The sequence below is a fragment of the Pogoniulus pusillus genome, chromosome 27 (genome assembly GCF_015220805.1).
Source record: "Pogoniulus pusillus isolate bPogPus1 chromosome 27, bPogPus1.pri, whole genome shotgun sequence".
NCBI classification, from domain to species: domain Eukaryota; kingdom Metazoa; phylum Chordata; class Aves; order Piciformes; family Lybiidae; genus Pogoniulus; species Pogoniulus pusillus.
In genome coordinates, this window is record NC_087290.1 from 501,109 (window position 1) to 524,671 (window position 23,563).

The 23,563-nt window shown below is 57.4% G+C and overlaps 3 protein-coding genes across 4 annotated transcripts; 2 read left to right on the plus strand and 1 right to left on the minus strand.

The window, feature by feature from the left end:
• Positions 1-1,434: 1,434 nt before the first annotated feature.
• C1QBP (complement C1q binding protein) lies at positions 1,435-6,307 on the plus strand. Its single transcript, XM_064165920.1, has 6 exons — positions 1,435-1,705; positions 1,864-2,014; positions 3,081-3,168; positions 3,719-3,814; positions 4,907-5,029; positions 5,897-6,307. The coding sequence occupies exons 1-6, from the start codon at positions 1,450-1,452 to the stop codon at positions 6,044-6,046; spliced, it is 864 nt and encodes a 287-aa protein (XP_064021990.1). The 5' UTR covers positions 1,435-1,449; the 3' UTR covers positions 6,047-6,307.
• A 496-nt stretch (positions 6,308-6,803) lies between these two features.
• On the minus strand, positions 6,804-10,311 carry RPAIN (RPA interacting protein). Of its 2 annotated transcripts, XR_010307299.1 has the most exons (8): positions 10,210-10,311; positions 9,789-9,977; positions 8,862-8,925; positions 8,288-8,402; positions 8,018-8,081; positions 7,765-7,899; positions 7,099-7,216; positions 6,804-7,004 (listed from the first exon to the last, which is right to left on the minus strand). XR_010307299.1 is itself a non-coding variant. In XM_064165921.1 (7 exons), exons 1-7 carry the CDS (start codon positions 10,285-10,287, stop codon positions 6,975-6,977), a joined length of 675 nt encoding a protein of 224 aa, XP_064021991.1. In that variant the 5' UTR covers positions 10,288-10,311; the 3' UTR covers positions 6,804-6,974. The 2 variants fall into 2 exon arrangements, 1 of the variants encoding a protein (XP_064021991.1); XM_064165921.1 differs by lacking the exon at positions 7,099-7,216.
• Positions 10,312-10,367: 56 nt separating this feature from the next.
• NUP88 (nucleoporin 88) lies at positions 10,368-23,452 on the plus strand. Its single transcript, XM_064166418.1, has 17 exons — positions 10,368-10,619; positions 11,094-11,263; positions 12,191-12,316; positions 12,525-12,611; positions 13,188-13,364; positions 15,211-15,394; positions 16,294-16,444; positions 16,943-17,041; positions 17,177-17,267; positions 18,707-18,808; positions 19,530-19,688; positions 20,263-20,388; positions 21,252-21,317; positions 21,518-21,598; positions 22,377-22,503; positions 22,852-22,970; positions 23,245-23,452. The coding sequence occupies exons 1-17, from the start codon at positions 10,386-10,388 to the stop codon at positions 23,306-23,308; spliced, it is 2,163 nt and encodes a 720-aa protein (XP_064022488.1). The 5' UTR covers positions 10,368-10,385; the 3' UTR covers positions 23,309-23,452.
• The last annotated feature ends 111 nt before the right edge of the window (positions 23,453-23,563 follow it).

Here is a 23,563-nt window from a genome sequence, read left to right on the forward strand (position 1 = left end):
CAGGCACCTCTCCTGCCTGCCACCAGTTGGCAAAGATGATGGAGAGTGGCAGAGCAACAACCTCAGGCAGCTCTCTCAGCACCCTTGGGTGCAGCCCGTCAGGGCCCAGGGACTTGTGAATGTTCAATGTGTGTCACTGATCCCTAGCCCAGTCTGCACTGACCAGTGGGGAGCATTCCCTCCTGCAGGCTTCCTCTCCTTCACCCAGGGTCTGGAGTCCACAGGGGAGTTCAGCCTTAGGTGTAAGGACTGGGGCACAGAAGGCATTCAGCAGCTCTGCCTTCTCTGCACCCTCAGCTCTCAGGCTGCCTCCTGGCTCAGCACTGCCCACACCTTCCCTGGGCTTCCTCTTCCTGCTGATGGGTTTGAAGCAGCCTTTCTTGTTCTGTTTCACTTCCTTTGCCAGCTTCAGTTCCAAGAGGGCTTTGGCCTCCCTGCATGCCCTGACAACTCCTCTGTACTTCTCCCAGGTGACCAATCCCTTCTTCCATGAACTGTAAGTTTCTTTCTTCCCTGAGAGTTCCTCCAGGAGCTCCTTGCTCAGCCATGCAGGTCTCCTAGCACAGCTACCTGATTTTCTGCTCAAGGGAGCAGACCTGGCTGGGGCTGGGAGGAAGTGACCTTTAAACATTAGCCAACTTTCTTGGGCTCCTTTCCCCTCCAGAGCCTCAGCCCGTGGGGTTGCTGCCAGCATGGCCCTGAGGAGCACAAAGTCAGCTCTGCAGAAGCCCAGGGTTGCAATGCTCCTTGTTGCTCTGACTCTGCCCTGTAGAACACTGAACTCCACCATGTCATGGTCACTGTCCCCAAGGCTGTTCCCGACCTTGATGTCCTCAACCACTCCCTCTTGATTAGTTAGTACAAGGCCCAGCAGTGCAGCTCTCCTTGTTGGTTCCTCCACTACCTGGAGTGACACACTGCAAGAGCCTCCTGGCCTGGCTGTGCCTGGCTGTGAGCTTCCCAGCAAACATCAGGGGGACTGAAGCCTCCCGTGAATACCAAGGAGTTAGCTCTAGAGGCTACCTCCAGCTGCCTGTAGAAGGCCTCATCGACATCCTCCTCCTGCTCCGCCCGAGGATGACTGCGCTGCTTAAGGCACGGGAGCTGCACGGCGCAGAGCCGCCACCGGCAGCGCCTCGGGGCAGCGCAGCCCAAACAGCAACTCTGCAGCCGCCCCAGGGCTCTGCCTCCACTGCGGGGCTCCGAGGGCCCTGCCTCGTTCTCCCGTCCCTGCCTTCTCACTGCGACCCGCCAGAACGAGCCCGAGCGCTCCCCGGGGTGCTGCCTCCTGCAGCAGCCGGGACTCGAACCCGCGGCCCCTGCCCCGCCGCCGCGGCTCGGTTCCGAGCCACCGCCCGCCGCGGGGGCCGCCGGGGCCGGAAGCCGGCGCGGGCAGTTCCGGGGCCGGCGGTGTCCTCTGCCCGCCCCAGCGCCCGCTGCCCGCGCACCATGCTGCTCGCCCGGGCCCTGCGCCCCGCCGCCGCCTGCGCCCTGCGCCCGGCGCTCCGCCACCCGCCGCGCCGCCTCCTCCTCCCCTCCTCCTGCTCCTCTCCCCGCGGCCTCCTGCCGCCGCCCGGCGCCGCTCCGCCTCTGGCGCGCTGCCTCTGGCAGCTGGGCGGCGGCGGCTGGCGGACGGCGCTGCTCCGGCCGCGGCGGGGCTCGGCCGCCGGCGTGTCCTGCGGCTGCGGCGGGCTCCACACCGAGGGTGAGCCGCGGGGTCCTGCGCGGAGCCGAGCCGGGGCCCAGTGAGGCGCCGGCAGGGGGCACCGTGCGGGCCCCTCCCGGCCTGCCGGCAGCACGTGGCGGGGGGCACCGTCCCCAGCGGGGCAGCGGCACTGACCCCCCCTTGCTTCTGGCCCGCAGGGGACAAAGCCTTCGCCCAGTTCCTGACGGACGAGATCAAAGAGGAGAAGAAGATCCAGAAGCACAAATCCCTGCCCAAGGTGTCCGGCGGCTGGGAGCTGGAGGTGCACGGTACGGAGGCCAAGCTGGTGCGGAAAGTCGCCGGGGAGAAGTGAGTGAGGCCTGGGCCAGGCTGTGTGCCCCGGGGGCTGGGGGAGCAGTAGGGGGTGATAGAAGGTGAGCATGGTGAGGGGCCTGGAGCAGCTCTGGGAGGAGCAAAGGCTGAGAGCCCTGGGGCTGAGAGCCTGCAGGAGAGCAGCCCCAGAGGGCATCTGAGCAATGCTCAGCAAGAGCTAAAGGAGCTGTGGGGGGCAAGAGGCTATGGCCAGACTCTCGTCGGTGATGCCCAGGGACAGCACAAGGGGCAGTGGGCAGGGTTCCACCTGAAGAGGAGGAGAAAGTTGTTGTGAGGGTGCTGGAGGCCTGGAGCAGGCTGCCCAGAGAGGCTGTGGAGTGTCCTTGTGTGGAGAGCTTCCAGCCCGCCTGGCACTGTGCTGCTGGGCAAGCTGCTGTGGGTGCCCTGCTGGAGCAGGGGTTGGACTGGCTGATCCCCAGCCCTCTCCAGCTCCCCTGTGCCGGGTGCTGTTCCCGTGGTGCTGCTCTGGGGGCTCCACGGGCTGGGTGCTGCAGAGCTTTGTCTCACCGCTGTTGGCCAGAGGGCCTTTTTTAACATCTTCCCCACAACTTTGTTACTCAGGTAAATGTTACAGAGTTTCCTGCAATGATCCTGGAAGCTGGGAGAGGGAGACTGGAGATGAGGAAGAAATTCTTGACAGTGAGGGTGGGGAGACACTGGCACAGGCTGCCCAGGAAGGCTGTGGATGCCCCCTGCCTGGAGGTGTTTCAGGCCAGAATGGTGCCTTGAGCAACCTGTGCTGGTGGGAGGTGTCCCTGCTCGTGGCAGGGGATTGGGAGTGGATGAGCTTCGAGGTCCCTTCCAACCCATCCCATTCTGTGATGCCTGTAGTCAAATTACCAGCCCAGACCAGTGAAGCTTGGTTTTGAGAGCAGCTGGAGGAAGGCAGCAGCACACAGGTGTCTTTATCTGCAGTACCTGGGTTGGTTCTGGCTGTGTGAATTCCACACCACGAGGCCATCACCACAGCAGAAGCTTCAAAGAGCAGGAGTTTGGGTGACTGTGTGCACCCCAGGCTGAGCTGTGTCTGTTTCTCCTGAAGGATAACAGTCACGTTCAACATCAACAACAGCATTCCACCCTCGGCTGAGGATGAACCCCAAGAGGAGCAGAAACCTGATGAGCAGGAGGTAACTCACTCTGGATGTGGGCTTCAGTGACGGGAACAGAGGCAAGCTGGAACCTTGCCCTTAAGGGGTTCTTCCTCTCTTTGTACTTGGGGGCTCCAGGTTATAAAGTGCTGCTAGTTTTGGGCTGGCCATCACTTGGCTCTGACCCTCCTGTCTGCAGCAGAAGGGCAGAGCAGGGTGGGAGGGCTCCGGAGGAGAAGTGACACCACTGGGGACACTTTACCCATCACCTCCTCTCCTGGGCATGCTGCACCCACTGAGAAGTAGCAGTGCACCTGGTCTGTGGGCAGGCTGTGCCCTCCATGGAGGATGGGCACGAGCAGCTCCTGTTCAGAACATGAGTCTGTTGCCAGCTCCTGGCACTGTGGAGTTGTCAGGGAGCGACAGATGCTCCCAGGTGCCGTTTTCCCTGTGGGACAGAGCAGAACAGGGGCTGAGGGTGAGGCTGCCCTTGGCCAGGCTGGGGACTGCAGAAAGAAGGCAATGGGAGGAGCTGTGCTGTCAGCTCCTGGTCAGCCTCCAGTGCTGATGCAGCTTTTCTGTTTTTCAGCCTGAGCTTACATCAACTCCAAACTTTGTTGTGGAGGTGATAAAGGATGACACAAAGCAGACCCTGGTTCTCGACTGCCATTACCCTGAAGATGAGGTGGGTGTCAGCCTGCAGTCAGCCCTGGGCTGGGCCTCACTGTGTGCTGCCTGTATGCCTGCTGGCAGATCTCTGCTCCTCAGGGTGCTCTGAGTTTGAGAGTCTGCAGAGAACACAGCTCCTTACTGCTCCTCTTCCAAAGGCAATAGCAAGGGTTTGTGTTTGCAAGGACACTCTCTGGGCAGATGTTCCACTCCTTCCTCACCTGCTGAACTCTGTTGGAGAAGAGAGGCTCAACTCAGCACAGCAGCTTGAGAGGCCACAACAGGGCAGATTTAATAGAGGGTCTCAGTAACTCATGTGAGGTGTCACAAAGAGAAGCAGAAGTGAAACAAGAGGGAAGAAACAAAATGGAAGAGCATTGGTTCATCCTGATCTTTGTAGTTCACTCACAGATGCTTTATGCAGCCAGCCCTGCCCGACAAGGGTAGTGCCACTGCTGGAGCACCTCTGAGAAGGAAAGGCTGCAAGCCCTAGGCGTGTTAGTCTGGAGAAGAGCAGCCTGAGAGGGGATCTGATCAATGTTTACAAGTATCTGAAGGGGAAGGGCAGGAAGGGGCCAGGCTCTTGCCAGCGGTGCCCAGCAGTAGGAGAAGGGGCACTGGACACAAACTGGAAGCCAGGAGGTTCCAGCTCACCAGGAAGAGAAACTTGAGTGAGAGGGTGACACAGGACTGGAAGAGACTGCCCAAATAGGTTGTGGAGTCTCCTCTGGAGAGATTCAAACCCCACCTGGATGCGTTCCTGTGTGAGCTGCCCTGGCTGACCCTGCTCTGGCAGGGAGTTGGTCTGGATGATCTCTGGAGGTCCCTGACAACCCCTACCATACTGGGATCTGTGGAGGGTTAGAGAGAGGTGTGCAGGGGGTTAGAGCCACACAGAAAAGGTTTTGGCATTGTAAAATTCGAGCTGCTGCTGTCCATCAGATGAGTGCTGGCAGCGTGAGCTGGGGCCCGGAGCTCAGGGGACAGGCACAGCTTTAGAACTGCTCTTGAGGCTTTGGCTGTGGTGTGAGTCCTGGCTTTGGGATGAGACTGCTGAAGGTGCCCAGCAGCTGGAGCTAACTGCCTCGCATCTCCCCTCCCCTTTCAGATCGGACATGAGGGAGAGGAAGAAAGTGACATTTTCACCATCCGGGAGGTCAGCTTCCAGCCCACAGGAGAGGCTGACTGGAAGGACACCAACTACACCCTCAACACAGACTCCCTGGACTGGGTGAGTGCTGCTCACACTCGGGCCCTGGGCTGCAGATGTCTGCTTGCTCCCACCTGAGATGGGGGATTGCCCTGCTCCACCCCTGGGTGCCTGGGGATCAGGGTTCTGCCACCAGCTGAGCACTATTAGGTGGTCCCAGCAGCTGTGCAGTGCTGGTGGCATGACTGGCAGTTACAGAACCCCAGCGTGGTCAGGTTGGAAGGGACCTCTGGAGATGACCCAGTCCAACTCCTGCTCAAGCAGGGCACCCACAGCACAATGGCCAGGGGAGCCTGGAAGCTCTACCACACAAAGATGCTCCACAACCTCTCTGGGCAGCCTGCTCCAGGCCTCCAGCACCCTCACAACAAACAACTTTCTCCTCCTCTTCAGGTGGAACCTCCTGGGATCCAGTTTGTGCCCACTGCCCCTTGTCCTGTCCCTGGGCACCACTGGCCCCAGCCTCTTGCCCCCCACAGCTCCTTCAGCTCTTGCTGAGCATTGCTCAGATGCCCTCTGGGGCTGCTCTTCTGCAGGCTCTCAGCCTTTGCTCCTCACAGAGCTGCTCCAGGCCTCTCAGCAGCATCCTTGTAGCCTCCCCTGGCCTCTCACCTGTAGTTCTCTCTCTTGAACTGGCTACAAACTTCAAGAGTGGCTACAAAGCAATCCCCATGCTAGGATCCCATGACCCATCTTATGCCCCCTCCTTCCCTCCAAATATTACACAAAAGGGCAAACCTGCTGAGCAGGGCACAAGCAGCTCCCTGGTCTCCTGTGGGAGGTGAGCCTGACTGTTGTGGGAGGAAGGGCCTAGCTGCTAGGGGCCTTTTTAAGAGCACCCCTTTGCCAAGTGCCTCTGCTGAGGAGTCTCCTGTGGCTTGCTTGCAGGCTCTGTACGATCACTTGATGGATTTCCTGGCTGACCGAGGTGTGGACAACACCTTTGCTGATGAGCTAATAGAGCTCAGCACTGCCCTGGAGCACCAGGAGTACATCAGGTTCCTGGAAGACCTTAAAAGCTTTGTCAAATGCCAGTAGGTTAGGAAACTCCTCTTCAAGTGTGGGCATTCCACAGCACTGCTCCAGCCAGCAATGCCCAAATGCATCTTCACAGCAGGGATGGAGAGTAAGAGGCTTTGGAGCAGCAGAAGTCTTACTGGCATGTGGGGGTTGGCTTTTGTTGTGCAGCCCAGGTCAAGGCCTCTGCCATCACGGTTCAGAATTGCCTCACCCTTCCTGGTGGCTTTTGTACAATTAAGAATGAATGTGAAGAATAAAAAACATTCAACATCCCCCTGACAGCTGCTGCCTCCTTGATGGTTTGTAAACTGCACAGAGCTGATGCTGCTCTTAGTCTGGGCCACAGCCAGAGCAGCTGCTCCACAGTGCTGTGTCCTGCTTTGGAGTGGCCTCCAAGGAAAACCTCTCCAGCCAGCAGCATGCCTTCTGTCAGCCAAGATGACAAATGTGGCTCCTAGAAACCAAGGCTTCCAGAACATCAGGGTTATAAAAGATGGTGTTTGAGGAGCCCTCTGAAGCAAGCAGGGAGGTGCTGCCAGAAGCTGCTGTCACAATAGCCATGCAGAGAAACACCTCAGAGCGGCTGAAGCCTTTCAGCCCCAGCACGACTGAAACTGCTGCCTGGAGGCATCTCTGCAGGGCAGCATCTGCTGGCATCTCCTCAGACCTCTATCTCCATGCTGATCTTTAGGCCACAAGTGAAGTTCAAACAGACCCCAGAGCTGAGTGAGCTGTGAGCTCACCTGAAATATAGCACTAAGGATAGCACTAAGGCTACAATCCACTAAAGAGGTTTATTTGCAAACAGACACTGTGCCAGTGAAAGTGCAGAGCAAGGCAGCACAGCCGCCTCTTCAAGTAGCTTTTTGACACAGAAATGTAGCAGCTCTGGGCAGGGTTTAGTCTTGAAGTCCTTTCAGTTAAAAGAAGCAGCAGTTGGAGCAGCTTAGAGGAGAATTGTCCAGGAGTCACAGGCCTTTAGAAATGGAGAAAACAAACCATTAGTGTGCAGAACTGAAGGCTGTGCTCCTCACGGGGATGTGAGGTAAGCAGTAAAGCTAAGAGCTCACTGGCTCCAGCTTGAGTCGGAGTGGGGGTCATTTTCCAAGAGGAATGGCTGAGGAGGCTTCAGCTACAGTGGGTGGTGAAACTTTTCTTGAAGCACCTGAGTAGCTGCTTCCATAAGGCCTGGAAGGTAAAGTGAGAGAGCTGAGGCACCGAATGTCACAGGCACCTCCCCTCTGGGGACAGGCCGAGGGCGTTGGGGCTGTTCAGCCTGGAGAAGGCTCCAGGGAGACCTCAGAGCAGCCTTCCAGTGCCTGGAAGGGGCTCCAGGAGAGATGGGGAGGATCTTCTGACAAGGGCTGGGAGCAGCAGGACGAGGGACAATGGCTTTGAGCCAGGAGAGGGGAGAGTGAGACCTCCCTAGAGGTGTTCAAGGCCAGGGTGGGTAAGGCCTTGAGCAACCTGGGCTAGTGGGAGGTGTCCCTGCTGACTGCAGCAGGGGTTGGAATCTGACGATCTTTAAGGTCCCTTCCAGCCCAAACCAGTTCCATACTATGACAGCTTCCCTAACCCAGCAGCTCAATGATCTGCCACCTGACTCTGTCTCTCACAGCTACTGGTGACCAAAAGGAAAGCCAAGAAGTCTGGCCAAGGCAGTTAAACCCTCCCTGGGCTCAATGGACTTGTGTCTTCTACCCACGTCAAGTGGCTGCAGGCTCCCAGGGCCTCACCGAACAGCTCATGAGCAGATTTGCCTCTTCCTCTGTGCCCTTGGTGACAGTGAACTCTGGGTTGTGGCAGCACCTCTGGCTATGCTCTGTGACAGTGCTTTCCAGAAGAGACTGGAGCCTCCCTTCTGTCATACCCTGAGAAGAAAGAGGGGGTGAAAGACATCTGTAGTTGCTGCCTGCAGCTACAGACTGCCCCTGGGCAGCAGCAGCTGCAAGCAGTCACATTTCGCAGGCTGGTGCCAGCACAGCTTACCTGTGTGCTGATGCACAACCCACACTGGCAGAGGACCAAGTGATGCCTCACAGTCAGGTAGTTCCTGCACAGAACATGCAAGGAGCATCACCACTAGCACAACCAAAGCACAGGGAGGGACCCTCTGGATGGAGATGGTCACTCCAGGGGGGCTGTTTGCTGGGATTAATGCTAACAGCAGCCCTGGCCCACTGCTGCTGCCCACTTCCAAACCCAAGCTGCTGTAAGGGCAGTGGAGGCCCTCAATGCCAGCAGGTGGAGCTTGCTTACTTCCTGCAGACAGGGCAGATGACCTTGTGGGCGGCGTCCAGGCCCTCCAGCACGGCCTCCAGGCACTCCTGGTCGAAGCGCAGGCTGCGTTCATACTCCTCCAGCACCGCCTGCTCTGCACACAGCAAGGCAGCCTCAGGCAGTTGCCACCAACCTCTGGTGCTGGTCAGAGGGACGCTGAGGCAGACACTAGGTGCTGAATTCTTTCTTGGGATCAGATCTCCACCCCTATGGAACTGTTCCTGCTAAACCTGCTTTCCCTACAGCTGAGTCTTCAGCCAGCCTCGGGTGGGTGACTTTTTCCAACCAACGACTCCGAATTGATTGATGCAGGTTGCTACAGCTCCCAAACACTTCGCTCCTGTTCTTTTCCCCTCATTAGGTTTTCACAAACCTTAAAACATCTCTTAAAATTGTCCAAAGGGCATCTGATGCATGAGAAGTTTCTAAAGAGGCCTTCCCTCTACACCACATGGCCCACAAGAACCAAGGAGTGAAGCCTCCGCTGCTCTGGGTCACCAGAAGTCAGGGCCATCACAAAGCAAATGCGTCAGGAAGAGGCCAGAGAATTTACCTTGCAAGATCAGTTCCTTTTGGATCTCTTCCAGTACTGCCAGCTCATCAGGGTCCTCCAGCATCTGCAAGGTGCATCAGTCAGGCATTGCTCCTCCTGGAAGCCTCACTTGGCTTCTAGCACCTGACTGAACTGTCACTCCAGTGTAAATTCACCCTACTGCTGCTTCTGCCTACACAGTCTCTGTACTGGCACAGCCTTGCACTATGTAAAGCCATCTACTGAGGGCTGGAAGGGCTCTGCTGTGAGGCCAGGCTGAGATAGTTAGGGGTGTTTAGCCTGGAGAAGGCTCCAAGGAGACCTTCTGGTGGCCTTGCAGGGCTGAAAGTGGAGATCAGAAAGCTGGGGACAGACTTTTTCTCAGGGCCTGTTGTGCCAGGCCAAGAGGGGATGGTTTGGACTGAAAGAGGGAGATTGAGAGTGGAGAGAAGGGAGTTTGACACTGAGGGTGGGGAGAGCCTGGCCCAGGCTGCCCAGAGAGGTGAGAGCTGCCCCATGGCTGCACCACTGCAGATCAGGTTGTTTGGGGCTGTGAGCAACCTGCTCCAGTTGGGGCTGTCCCTGATGCGTGCAGGTTGGGCTGGGTGGCCTGGAAAGGTCCCTTCTACCCAAACCATCATTCTGTGGTAATCACCTGTGCAAGGTCACCCACAGCAGATTAAAGAACAGAGCCTGCCCACGGCCTCGTTTCTCAGAAGGCTGCGATTTCAGTCCCATTCCCAGGGGTGGTCAGAGGCAGAGCAGCTTTGGCAAGCTGCTCCCCTGCACCCTCCACGAGTCGTACAGTGAAGGACAAGAAGCCATCGTCTGCTCGTGGGCTTAACGGCAGCACTTCACGGCACAGCAGCCTGCACTGGCTGCGCACGGGGGCAGCCCAGACACACTGAACAGTGACAGTCGAACGCTGCAGAGATGTTCTGCACTGACCTGCGCCAAGGCCTCCGTGGAGCCGAGGGCCGGCAGGCTCTGCTGCCCGGCCTGCAGCGTCTGCCACTCCAGCTCCATCACCTCCCGTACCAGCAGCGCGCCCGTGGCCGGGCCGCAGACCCTCTCCCCGGCCTGGCGGTACCGGTCCAGCAGCTTGGCCCGGCTGCTCCTCAGCCTCTCCATGCAGCGCTTAGAAGGAAACAAAGCGACACGGGGCCCGTTAGTGCTGCCCTGAGGAAGCGGCTTCTAAGGCGAGTTGGGAGTCCCGGAGGGGCCGCCCGGAGCGGGCTGAAGGCTCCCGCCCAAGGCCCTCGGGAAAGGCCTGGCCCGGCCTGCCCGCATGCCCAGGGGCGACCGAGCCGGGGCGGGCCAGACCAGGTGCAAAGCAGCGGCCACGCCCTCCCAGCGCAGCTGCACTCACTCGGCGGTAGGTCTCCTTCCAGGGCGGCGCGGCCGGGCCCTTGTACCGAGCGCGGTGCCGCCGCAGCGGCTCCTCCATGGCCGCCACCGCCACGGCGCCTCTGTGGCGTACAGTGAGGCGCCGGAAGTGGCGTACAGTGAGGCGCCGGAAGTGCCGCCGATGGCGAGGCGGCGGCGATGGCGGGCGAGTGGGGCTCGGCCGAGCAGTGGCGAGCGGCGCTGCCGCAGCACGCCGTCCTTAGCCGCCTCCGCGACCGCGTCCCCGCCACCGCCCGGCCGCCGCTCATCCGCAACCTCCTTTTCGGCCTCGACGGGGACCTGCTGCTCTGGGATGGGGAGTGCAGTGCTTTACACACCATCGGCCTCCGCCGCCTCGGCGGGCCCGACCCCGCGGCGCTCAGCCGTTACCAGGTGGGGCTCGGTGCCGAGGGAGGCTGGGAGGGGGCGGCGAGAGGGGATGAATCAGCGGGGGTGCTCTAACGGGACTGAGCGGAGTCGTCTCTGAAGGTCCCGCCGCGGCGGTCACCCTTCAGCGTGCTCTCGGTGGGACTGCAGTGAGGGCTGTCGGGTTTGGCCTGGCTGTGGCGGGGAGCGAAGGTTTACCTCCTTCTGCACCCAGCAGCTGCTGTATAGATCAGGAGAGTCAGGAGGTGCCACTGCTCCGTGGACCGGATCAGCGCAGGCTGGGGGCGAAGGGCTGGAGTGTAGCGCGGTGGAGGAGGACTTGGGAGTTGTGAGGGGGTGCAAAGCTGGGCAGGGTTGCTGTGAGCAACCTGCTCCAGTTGAGGATGTCCCTGCAGGGCACTGGACTGGATGGCCTGGAAAGGTCTCTTCCTACCCAGACCAGGCTGTGGCTGATCCTTGCTCCAATATCTCTGTTTGCAGACCCTCCTCTGCATAGACCCCCCCCTGTTTGAGGTCTACCAGACACTGCTCAGCCCCACACAGCATCATGTGGCACTCATCGGCACGAAGGGGCTCATGGTGCTGCAGCTGCCCAAGCGCTGGGGCAAGAGCTCGGAGTTTGAAGGTGGGAAATCCACAGTCAACTGCAGGTGGGTGAGACCTCAGGGGCTGCCAGCACCCTTGTCCTGCCAGCACCCTTGTCCTGCCAGCACCCTTGTCCTGCCAGCACCCTTGTCCTGCCAGCACCCTTGTCCTGCCAGCACCCTTGTCCTGCCAGCACCCTTGTCCTGCCAGCACCCTTGTCCTGCCAGCACCCTTGTCCTGCCAGCACCCTTGTCCTGCCAGCACCCTTGTCCTGCCAGCACCCTTGTCCTGCCAGCACCCTTGTCCTGCCAGCACCCTTGTCCTGCCAGCACCCTTGTCCTGCCAGCACCCTTGTCCTGCCAGCACCCTTGTCCTGCCAGCACCCTTGTCCTGCCAGCACCCTTGTCCTGCCAGCACCCTTGTCCTGCCAGCACCCTTGTCCTGCCAGCACCCTTGTCCTGCCAGCACCCTTGTCCTGCCAGCACCCTTGTCCTGCCAGCACCCTTGTCCTGCCAGCACCCTTGTCCTGCCAGCACCCTTGTCCTGCCAGCACCCTTGTCCTGCCAGCACCCTTGTCCTGCCAGCACCCTTGTCCTGCCATGGTTCCTCCACAGCCTCTCCTCGTGTGGGCTGCACAGACCCAAAAGACATTGGCTGTATCGAAGCTGTAGGGACAGGCACCAGTGAAGTTGTTTTGGATCAGGGACTTGCTGATTGTCAGGTGGCCCTAATGAATGAGCTTCTAAATGTGTTGCAGCTGCTGAGAAGCAAGCAGCTCCTCTCTGGCATTCTCCAGCCTTTCTGGGGGCTGTCAGCTGTGGTGGGTAAAAGCAAGCACTCAGATGCAGGTACCAAAGTGCTTCCAGTTACAGCTGTCCCACCAGCTTTACGAATGATACAGCCAATGGCTTTGAAGCTTATTAAGTGGGTTTGGAGCTCCTCCTCCCCAGCCTGCCCTGTGCCTCTCACTGTGCCTCTGCCCTGCGCTGCAGCACGGTTCCCATCGCAGAGCGGTTCTTCAGCAGCTCGCCGTCGCTGACGCTGAAGCACGCTGCCTGGTACCCCTGCGAGACGCTGGAGCCCCACGTCGTGCTCCTCACTTCAGACAACACCATCAGGTAGGAGCTCTCTGCAGCCAGCACCTCAGTGGTACTTTTGTGCAGTTTGATTTCTCTCTGGACGTTTGTGCCCTGCTGCTCTCGGGAGGTTACTCATGAAAAGTAGGGTGAGGGGAATTTCAGGTTGGTACAGCTGCTGCTCTGGCCCAGCAGGGGCAGCTGCAGCACTGCCAGCTCGCTGACCGTCACTGCTGTTTCTCCTCTCCAGGTTTTACAGCCTGAAGGTTCCTCAGAGCCCTGTCAAAGTGATTGCTCTTTCAGACGCCGAGGAGGAGACCCTTACGCTCAACAAAGGGTTGGTGCTGCCGCCTGCTGCTGGAAATGCTTGGCACGAGTCAGGCTGTGTGCTTCTGATGAGGAAGTGGCAAATCTACCTGGAAATCCAGTGGGGTTTCTTTCTTGGGGCCTCTTCCTAGCACTTTTGTGGAGTTGCTTTTCCCAGCCTACTGGAAAGCAGCAACAAAGTGCAGAGCTCTGGGTGTTTGCAGAGCAGCCCCTGGGGCAGCACCACGCCGCTGCCTCTTTGAAACCCTTCCAGGGACAGGGACGCCACCGGCTGCCTGGGCAGTTTGTGCCTGTGTTGGAGAGCCCTGTTCAGTGAAACTTCTTCAGTTAAGAAGTTTCATCTCATCTCCAACCTAAACCTCCCCTTGTGCAACCTGAGACCGTTTCCTGCTGTCCTCAGCACGTCCCCCTCTTGTCTTCTGTGGGGCTACAGTGCTGAAGTGTGCTGTGGCTGCTGAGCGTGCCAGGGCCCACAGAGAGGTGTTCAGCAGTAAGAAAAGAGCAGGTCAGATGGGTGATGGAGAGGTGCTGAGCAGACATTTGTCAGCTGATGTCCTCACGGCCCCTGCCTCTGCCCTGTCCCCAGGAGAGCCTACACAGCGTCGCTAGGTGAGACCGCAGTGGCCTTCGACTTCGGGCCGCTGGTGCCAGTGCCAAAGAATGCCCTGGGGCATCGAGGCGGGGAAGAGATCCTGGCCTACCCCCTCTACATCCTGTATGAGAATGGAGAGACCTTCCTCACCTACATCAGCCTGGTTCAGAGGTAGGACCACATCATCCTCAGCATTCCTGGGGTGCTGGGGAACCGTCACTCTCTTTGGCTGGCGTTCTGTCCAGGCTCGGGGCTGGGCCGGTTTTAGTGCCCTGCAGCTTGGTTTCTCCCTGTGGCAATGCCAGGAGACTGAAATCCAAGGATTTTGTGGATTCAATCCAGCCTTGTGGAAATGCAGATTTCATCTTTATTCATCTAGATGTTCAGGCTGTGCTCTTCCACTGCTGAGAATCCACTGGCTGGCATTTTGCATTGGAAAGCTGAACTGCAGACGCTGGACTCTTAAAAGATCATAGAACCACAGAGGTTGGAAAAGATCTCTAAAGATCATCCAGTTCAACCTAGGCAGCACCACCATGGCCACCACACCATGTGCCTGAGTGCCATGGCCACAGGTTTCTGGAACACCTCCAGGCATGGGGACTCCACCCTGGGCAGCCTCTTCCGATCCCTGACCGCTCTTGCAGCAAAGAAATTTTTCCTCATCTCCAACCCAAACCTCTCCTGCTCCCTCAGATCAGTAAGTCTGAGGCTGTTCAGGTGTGTTCTGGGGCTCTTGGTTCACAGCACATCCTGAGCTGTGGCAGTGCCATGAGCCAGTAGCATTTGAGGAGATGGAATGTTTGAAGATCCTGGAGGGTTCTCAGGTGTGTTCTGTAAGGAAAAGTCAAAAGTCCCTCAGCAAGCTAAGAGTAGGGTGGAAAACTTGTAAGCTGCCAGGGTGAGTGGGTGTTGAGATGTGGTACTTAGGTGAGAACCTGCCCTGCCTGCCTCAGCATGGAGCAGGTCCTGTCTGCAGGCAAGGTAATGGGTTGTAGCCCTTCAGAAACACCACCTAGAAACTGCCACCCCACAAAATGCTGCTTCTGAAGTGCTTATTAAGCAAGAAGCTAATTAAGTATAAGGGTAATTAACCTGAGCTTTCCCGGAGCACTTTGTGTCCTGTGACAGTGTTTCCTCTTGAATTTTCTGCAGTCTGGCTTGGTTGCTTTGAAAGCAGAAGCCATGAAGTGCTGAGCTGCAGCCTCTGCTCTGGGATCTCCACTGATTGGCTGTAGTGCAAACGCTTGAGCTGCTCCACTCTGACAGAACTGGACACAGCTCCAAACCTTGGCCTGGTTTGGGTTTTTCTTTTACATCACTGTGCTGCTTTGTTAATTTATTGGAGCCCCAGTGGGCAGCAAGTTCTCCCGGGGCTGCAGTGTGCCCTTCAGGCCAAGTGGACCACTGGCATCCCGGGATGTGTCAAGAAAAGTGTGTCCAGCAGGGCTAGGGAGGTTCTGCTGCCCTTCTGCCCTGCTGAGAGCACAGCTGCAGTACTGTGTCCAGTTCTGGGCTCCTCAATTCAAGAGAGACAGAGACCTACTGGAGAGAGTCCAGGGGAGGCTGTGAGGATGTGACTGGAACATCTCTGCTGTGAAGAAAGGCTGAGAGGCCTGAGGCTGTTTAGGTTGGAGAGGAGAAGGGTGAGAGGGAACCTGAGCAGTGTCTATAAATATCTGAGGGGTGGGTGTCAGGATGCAGGTGCCAGGCAATTGTGGTGGTGCCCAGTGGCAGGACAAGGAACAAGAGGTACAGGCTGGCGTGAGGGTGCTGGAGCCCTGGAGCAGGCTGCCCAGAGAGGTTGTGGAGTCTCCTTCAGTAGCTTGTTTCAGGACCCACCTGGCTGTGTTCCTGTGTGACCTGCTCTGGCAAGTGGCTGGGCTGGATGAGCTCTGGAGCTCCCTTCCAATGCCACCACGCTGGCATTCTGTGATTTTGTAGCTGGTCTGCAGCAGGCAGCAATGAGGACCCCTCCTTGGCCACCTCTGCTGAGAGCAGCCCTTCTTTCTTGCAGCACTAGGAACCTGGGCAGGCTGCTGGGGCCCCTGCCCATGCACCCTGCAGCAGAAGACAACTACGGCTACGATGCCTGCGCCGTGCTCTGCCTGCCCTGTGTGCCCAACATCCTGGTGATCGCCACCGAGGCAGGCATGCTCTACCACTGCGTGGTGCTGGATGGGGAGGAGGATGAGGAGCAGGTACCTCCTCTGCCCTTTCCTTTTCTCTGCACGTTTGTGTCCTTAGTCAAAGCTGGCTGCAGGATGGCGGCAGGCTGGCAGCGAGTGCCAAGCGCTGACGCGTGAGGTGCAGCCAGGCTGCCTCCTGTGCCAGCCAGTCTCTGGGATGGGGGTGACTTTCAGTGTCAGGTGTGTGTATGTGTGCTGACAATAGAGCAGGTTTTGATCAAGCTTATGAAATGCTTCAGAGGTTCTCCTCCCCCTCTGCTTTGCCCTGAGGAGGCCACGACTGGAGTCTGGGTCCAGTTCTGGGCTCCCCAGCTCAGGAGACACAGGGAACTGCTGGAGAGAGGCCAGGGGAGGCTGCAAAGACACTGAGAGGTCTGGAGCAGCTCTGTGAGGAGCAAAGGCTGAGAGCCTGCAGAAGAGCAGCCCCAGAGGGCATCTGAGCAATGCTCAGCAAGAGCTGAAGGAGCTGTGGGGGGCAAGAGCCTGGGGCTGGACTCTTGTCAGTGGTGCCCAGGGACAGGAGAAGGGGCAGCAAGGGGCACAGACTGGAACCCACCATGAGAAAGTTGTTTGTTGTGAGGGTGCTGGAGGCCTGGAGCAGGCTGCCCAGAGAGGTTGTGGAGTGTCCTTGTGTGGACAGCCTCCAAACCCCGCCCTGTGCATTGTGCTGCTGTGGGTGCCCTGCTGGAACAGGGCTTGGACTGGGTGATCCCTGCAGGTCTGTTGTGGCCCCACTCTGCTGGGCTCTGGCAGTCTAAGAAGCCCTGCTTCTGAGGTAGCCTTTTTCTGGACTTGAAGGACTTTCCCTGCCCACAAGTACTGCTGCCTAGGTCATGTCCCTTTCTTGCTGCAGCTCATGTTGCCATCTCTCTCTGCATCCTGTCTGCCATAAGAATTCAATTTCCTTACAGTCAGAAAAGTCTTGGGACCCACGATCTGATCTTATCCCTTCCCTGTACGTGTTCGAACGTGTTGAGCTGGAGCTTGCACTGAAGTTGGCATCAGGAGATGAAGACGAACCTTTGGAGTCAGATTTCTCTTGCCCAATCAAACTGCACCGAGGTAGGGCTGTGGGTGGGGCTTTGGCTTTCCCCTGCTTTATTTCAGGGTGTTTACAGGTTGCCATTGGTGGCAAACAGTGGTGGCAGAGGATGTGTTCAAGTGCCATGTGAAGACCAGGCCTGGGAGGTGCCTTGGTGCTTGCTGAAGGGCAGGTTCCAGCTGGTCACCTAACACTCAATTCCTACAGCTGTGGCTTGTAGAGTAGAAGTTGTTCATCTGTGGTGATCCCACTGTGGAAGGAGCTTCTGGGAGGGTGCTGATGCTGGGGGAAGGACTGGTGCCTGCTCATGAGACCCTCTGGTGCCATGGTGGGGCCAGACAAAGTGGTTGGGCCTCTCCCAACAGGAAGCTAGTCAGGACCCTGCTCTGCTGTGTTCCTCCCTTTGCTAGTGGCATGAGAAAGATGTGGTGGGGCAGGAGGAGCTCAAACCAGGGCAGCAGGTTGTGTAGGTTGGGAGAATGTTTTCAGTTTGGTGCCACTTGCTGTTGGAATTTCAGATCCAAAGTGTCCCTCCAGATACCACTGCACACACGAGGCTGGGGTGCACAGCGTGGGGCTGACCTGGATAGAGAAACTGCACAGGTTTCTCGCCTCAGGTGAGTGTTGAGACACTGCTGTATGGAGGCACCTGAGCAGCTCCCTTTTGGTAGTGGCAGGTTGGTGGGTGTAGGGAATGCTCAGACCCCCCCCCTGCAGACTGGCCTGGTGCATTCTGACAAATCTCTTTGTAGATGAAGAAGACAAAGACAGTTTGCAAGAGCTGGGAGCAGAGCAGAAGTGCTTTGTTGAACACATTCTTTGTACCAAACCACTGCCGTGCAGGTAAAACCCCAACCCTTCCTGCTGCTTCCAAGTCAGTGAGCTGCTGTGGCAAATAGTTCCAGTGGGCTCTGGAAGTGGAGGGCAGCTGGCACTGAGCACTGCCAGCCCAGCCCCAGTCTGTCCTGGGCTGATCCCCTGTGGGTCGCAGGGGTGGGGAGGAGATTCTGCCACTCTGCTGTGCTCTGCTCAGACCTTCCCTGCAGCTCTGGAGTCCTCAGCACAGACAGGGACCTGATGGAGTAAGGCCAGAGGAGGCCACAGCAGTGCTGGCAGGGCTGGAAGGGCTCTGCTGTGAGCCAGGCTGGGGGAGTTGGGAGTGTTCAGCCTGGAGAAGCAAAGGCTGCAGGGAGACCTTCTGGTGGCCTTGCAGGGCTGAAAGTGGAGATCAGAAAGCTGGAGACAGGCTTTTCCTCAGGGCCTGTTGTGCCAGGCCAAGAGGGGATGGTTTGGACTGAAAGAGGGAGATTGAGAGTGGAGAGAAGAGAGAAATGTTTGCCCCTGAGGGTGGGGAGAGCCTGGCCCAGGCTGCCCAGAGAGGTGGGAGCTGCCCCATGGCTGGCAGCAGTGCAGGTCAGGATGTTTGGGGCTGTGAGCAACCTGCTTCAGCTGGGGCTGTCCCTGCTGGCTGCAGGGTGGTTGGACTAGATGGCCTGGAAAGGTCCCTTCCACCCAAACCAGCCTGAGAGTCTCTTATTTCTCTTTTGCTGTTTTTTTTGCCATTAAAAGTAACAAAGTCAGGTCAAGAGGATTCAGGTAACAGAAATTTCTGCAGCAGGATTGTTCATGCACAGGTGGAGCAAACCCAGCTCCTGTGTCCCTGTCTGCACAGCCCTGTGAAAGCAGCAGCACTGTTCACTTCCATGGCCCCTCAGCCAGCTGGTGAGGATCAAACCATGCTTTGCAAGCACAGGATGCTTTGAGCTTAGCCAGGCCTTAGAGGTATCATTTTGCTCGACGTGCTAGGCTTGGAGGTGCTCTCCAGCCTTAGTGGTTCTATGAGTTGTGTCTCTGCTGCTCTTCTCACCTTCCGAAGTCCTAAGGATGCTGTGTACCAAGCACTGCAGCTGCAGGTGAGTGGTTGTCAAGAGGTGTTCAAGGGCTCCCTGAGACAACACAGCTGGAGCCTCTCCAGAGGTGAGAGGACATTTGGACCAAAGAGGTGGTGCAGTAGCCTCTGTGCTCTCTCCTGAGGACATCTGAGCCTTTCTGGAGGAGTGGGTCATGGATCATGGGTGACAGCAGGTTTCACTGCTGCTCACAGGGATCTTGCCCAGGCTCTGCCTCTCCAGATGGAGCAGCTTGCCCTGGGACAGGACTCACCCTTGGCTGGCTGGTGTAGACTAATTGCTACACCCAGAGCTTTTCTGGAGGGTGAACCTGCACAACTTCAGCCACAAAGAGCATTTCACACCAGCTCATTGTTGTTTTCTTCCCTTCAGGCAGCCTGCTCCCATCAGAGGGTTCTGGATCGTCGCTGACATCCTGGGGCCCACCATGATCTGCATCACCAACACCTACGAGTGCATCACCAGGCCCCTCCTGTATGTGGCTTGTCCTTGGTTTGCAGTCTGAGACTGCTGCATGCCAAGCACCACAGGCTGTTGATATTCTTTTTGGTCCTTTCACTCCAGGCTTCTGCACCTTGCAGGACACTGAGAGAAGCTTCCAAAGCAGCTTTGCTTGCTTTGGGGTGCTGGGAAGCTGCCCAGTGGTGTGGTGGAGCTGCCTTTGCACAGCCAAGTGGCTCACGCAGGGCAGGCAGAGCACAGCTTTCAGGGTATTGCCCAGAGCAGTGGTTAGTGTGTGGCAGGACCCCTCAGCAGAGCCAGCATCGACGTCAGTGGCCTTAAACTCTCTGCAGTGTGTTCAAAGTGTTTTTTTCTTGCAGCTCCTGTGAGCCCCACTCTGAAATGACAGAGGTGGGCAGGGAGTGGGTAGGCTACTTTGAGCATCAGGTCCTTCTGCTCTCCCAGTGCTTGCCTTGTTAGGGAGCTGTCTGCTCCTTCAGGAAAAGGTCCTTCATGATGTTTGCTAGCTTGGGCTGTGGCCACATAGAAAGATGTGGGAATTTGAGCTCCACCAACTCTGCCTGGAGCTGTGTTTGCTACCTAATGGGAATATTTCCTCTTAAACACTTGTGCCTGGCTGCTGTAAGACATCCTGCACAGTGGGCAAGTTCCTCAATTCAAATGCCTCTTAAATGGCCCTAGATGAAGTTGTGCTGGCCTAAGCTGTGCTCTTCCCTGTGCTGTCCTCTGCTAGGAGCACAGTCCACCCTCCATCCCCTCCCCTGCTCTGCACCAGGGCAGATGAAGATGTGGATGCTTCCCCTCTGCGCATCCTGGCTCAGTCCCGGCGCTCCTTTGAGAAGCACATCCAAGGCATCCTGCAGCGCAGCTCTGCCAACCCTTTGCTTCTGAAGTAAGTCAAGATGCTGTCCTCAGGGAGTTCTCTGGAATACTGTGTGTCCATCAGCTTCTGCTTCAACTGCTGGAACAGCCTGCCCAGAAATGTGGGTGAGGCCCTGGAAGTATTCAAGATCAGCCTTGATGTGGCCCTGGGCAGCCTGCTCTAGGTGGAGGTGTCCCTGCTGCCTGCAGGGTGATTAGACAAGATGAGCTCTGAGGGTCCCTTCCAGCCCAGTGCAACCTGTGAAGCTGTGACCGTGGCAATAATGGGGGCACAGCTTGCACCCCTCCTGGGCAGGGAGGGTGTCCCAATCAAGTGACAGTGGAGGCTGGGGATCATTGTGCTCCAGGGGCTCCAAGCAGGGCTGACCTGAGCTGCTGGAGTTGCTCATCACTTGTCCCACTGGGGGTTGGAGTACCTTTAAGATACTTTGGGGTCTCCTCACAGAAAAAATCATTTCCAGCACAAGGATTTAATTTTAGCTCCTCACTTCTGTAACTGAGATCCCAGTAAGTGCTGAGAGTTGTGCAGCCTGTCAAGGGAACACATTAGGGCAAGACTGCCAAACTCTGCCTCTCTCCTCAAGGTCTGCTGATCCAGATGCTGCTCCTCCCCCTGAAGAATGCCTGCAGCTGCTTAGCAGGGCCACGCAGGTGTTCAGAGAGGAATACATCCTGAAACAGGACCTGGCCAAGGAGGAAATCCAGCAAAGGTAACACACAAGCTTCCAAAGTCTGTGCTGTACCCTGACTGGACCAGCAGTGCTGAGCCTCCTCTGCTGGGCTAACCCTTGGCAAGGAGGAGAATAGGCTTATGGGAGACTAACCCCAGAATTGTTTGGGTTGGAAAAGACTTCTAAAGTCATTGAGTCCAACCATCACCCCAGCACCACCGTGGCTGAGGGAGCTGGGGCTGTTCAGGCTGGAGATGAGAAGGCTCCAGGGAGACCTTGGAGTGGCCATCCAGTACCTGAAGGGACTACAAGAAGGTTGCAGAGGGACTGTTCCCAAAGGCCTGCAGGGACAGGACACAGGCAGTGGTTTGAAATGAGAGCAGAGCAGATTGAGATTGGATGTAAGGAACAAGTTCTGCACCAGGAGGCTGCTGGAACACTGCAACAGGTTGCCCAGGGAGGTAGTGGAGGTTCCATCCCTGGAGCTATTTAAGGTGAGGCTGCACAGGGCTGTGAGCAACCTTGGTGTAGTGGAGGATGTCCCTGCTGAGTGCAGGGGGTTGGACTGGATGAGCTTTGGAGGTCCCTTCCAGCCCAACCCATCCTGTGATTCTGTGGCCCAGGTGCTGTCCACATGTTTCCTGAACGCCTCCAGCAGCACTTGGGTAGGCAGGAGTATGACAAAATACTGCTGCTGCTGCCAGCCTGCCTGGGGGTGGCAGGACATCTTTTGACCTCAGCAAAGAAAATCTGCATTACATCTCCCTTCAGGACAGGATGGAAGAGCTTCTCACCACTGCTTGGTGCCCTTGGTTACCCCTGCTCCCAGGAGCACAAATCACTTCTGCTGCACTTGGGGCTGCTGTAGGGAGTGGTTTGATTTGATCTGTGTTTGTTTCCAGAGTGAAGCTGCTGTGGGCACAGAAGAAGAAACAGTTGGAAGATTTGAACTACTGTCGAGAAGAAAGGTGAGTGTGGGCTGCCTGCTGCCAGCCAGCAGCAGGAGCTGCCCCTTTGTGCACAGCCTGAGCCCAGGGAGGAGTAGGCGTATTTGCAGCTCTGATGGAGCTTGGGGGGTCAGCACCTGCTGCAGCTCCTCATCCTGCTCCCACACCCAGCTGTCCCTGCTTCTAACCCCAGGCCAACAAACCTTTCCCCTTACATTCAGGAAGAGCCTGCGGGAGATGGCCGAGCGCTTGGCCGACAAGTACGAGGAGGCCAAAGAGAAGCAAGAAGACATCATGAACAGGTGAGTGCAGCCTGGGGCTGCCAGAGGGCAAGGACTGCCTGAACTCTTTGATCAAAGTATTTTCTGGGCACCTCTGAACCCAGCTGATGTTCACAGTGACTGACTTCAAGCAAACTCCCACAGCATTAACTCCATGGAAGGCAGTGATGTGCAAAACCACTTGGGAGCAGCTACTGATGGGGCTTGGTCTCTGCTCCCAAGGAACTATGAAAGAACAAAAGGGAATGGCCTCAAGCTGCACCAGGGGAGGGTTAGGCTGGACAGGAGGAAAAATAGTTCACTGAAAGGGTTGTGAGGCTCTGGAACAGGCTGCCCTGGGAGGTGGTGGAGTCCTGATCCCTGGAAGTGTTTCTAAGCTGTGTAGAGGTAGTATTTGAGGATATGCTTTGGTGCTGGGCTTGGCAGAGCAGATTCACAGAATCAAAGAATCAAGCAGGTTGGCAGAGACCTCCAAGCTGATCCAGTGCAGCCTAGCACCCAGCCCTGGCCAGTCAACCAGACCATGGCACCAAGTGCCTCTTCCAGTCTTGAACACCTCCAGGCACAGCGACTCCACCTCCCTGGGCAGCCCATTCCAATGCCAATCACTCTCTCTGCCAACAACTTCCTCCTCACATCCAGGCTAGACCTGCCCTGGCACAGCTTGAGGCTGTGTCCCCTCGTTCTGTTGCTGGTTGCCTGGCAGCAGAGCCCAACCCCACCTGGCTACAGCTTCCCTTGGGGGGGTCTAAGCTGGAGGTCAGTTCTTGCAGCAATGATTCTTGCTTTGTACATCCAGGATGAAGAAAGTGCTTTGGAGCTTACACTCTCAGCTCCCTGTCCTGTCAGACACTGAGAAGGATATGAGGAAGGAGCTGCAGACCATCCGCGACCAGCTGCAGCACCTGAGCAACGCTCTCAGACAGGTGAGGGGGGAATGGGCTGGCTCTGGTAGAGCACTGCCAGCACCTAGCAAGTGTGCCGACAGAGTTCAGTCCTTCAGCAGAGCAGCTGGAGCCAAACTGGCACCAGCTCACCTCAGTAACCTCTGATCCTTGCGGGGGATCCAGACAGGACCTCTGCAACGTGATGTAAACTGTAAGAGAGTCTGCTCACAGACCAAGCAGTATGGCTCTGTTCTGCGTGGCAGGCAGGGCAAGAGCCAGGGGATGCTAACCCAAGGAGGATCTGTTTGCTGTGGGGTTTGGACTGGGAAGCTCTGCCCTGTCAGGCAGTGCCAGCACTGACTGGGCTGCTCTTGTGCCTGAGGCCAGGTTAAAATGAAGAAGGAGTACCAGCAGCGGAAGATGGAGAAGGGGAGAGGCTCCCGGAAGCCCAGCATCAGCCTCAGTGCCTACCAGAGCAAGTGCATCCAAACCGTCCTGAAGGAAGAGTAAGTGCAGCTGGGCTCCTCCTGTGGGCTGCAGCCTGGCTTCTGCCGGGACTCCCGGGCCCAGGCTGGGCAGTAGCTCCTCCACTGCAGCTGGAACTGGGCCAGCTCCTGCCAGACTTAAACTAAACCTGCTCTATGTCAGGTTTTGCCCAAGGATCTTTTTGGCAGCCCCTGTCTGCTTGGCATTAACGAGTGACTGGTGCCAGTGCCTCCCTTCTCCCAGGGGCAGCGTTTTCCCTCCTGCTTGCTCCTGACTGGATTTCTTTGTCTTTAGGGGAGAGCACATCAGGGAGATGGTGAAGCAGATCAATGATGTCAGAAGCCACATGAACTTCTAAGATGTCTACCATGAGGAACCTACGCCAAAGGGCTGGAGGAGCTTTATTTTTCTCTGCTGTTTGCCCTTGTTTGCTGAGCACCACAGCTTCACTTCCTCTTTTGTGAAGAGTCTTGTTCAATAAAAGTCTTTTGTGAGGACCGCAGGGGCTGGGGGGAGTAGCTCTTCACAAGGGCAGGAGGCAGCAGCAGCTCTTTAACCGGAGGCTGGGGGGAGCGCTGCTTCCTTCAGCCAGCTCCCTGGGCTTACTCTGGGG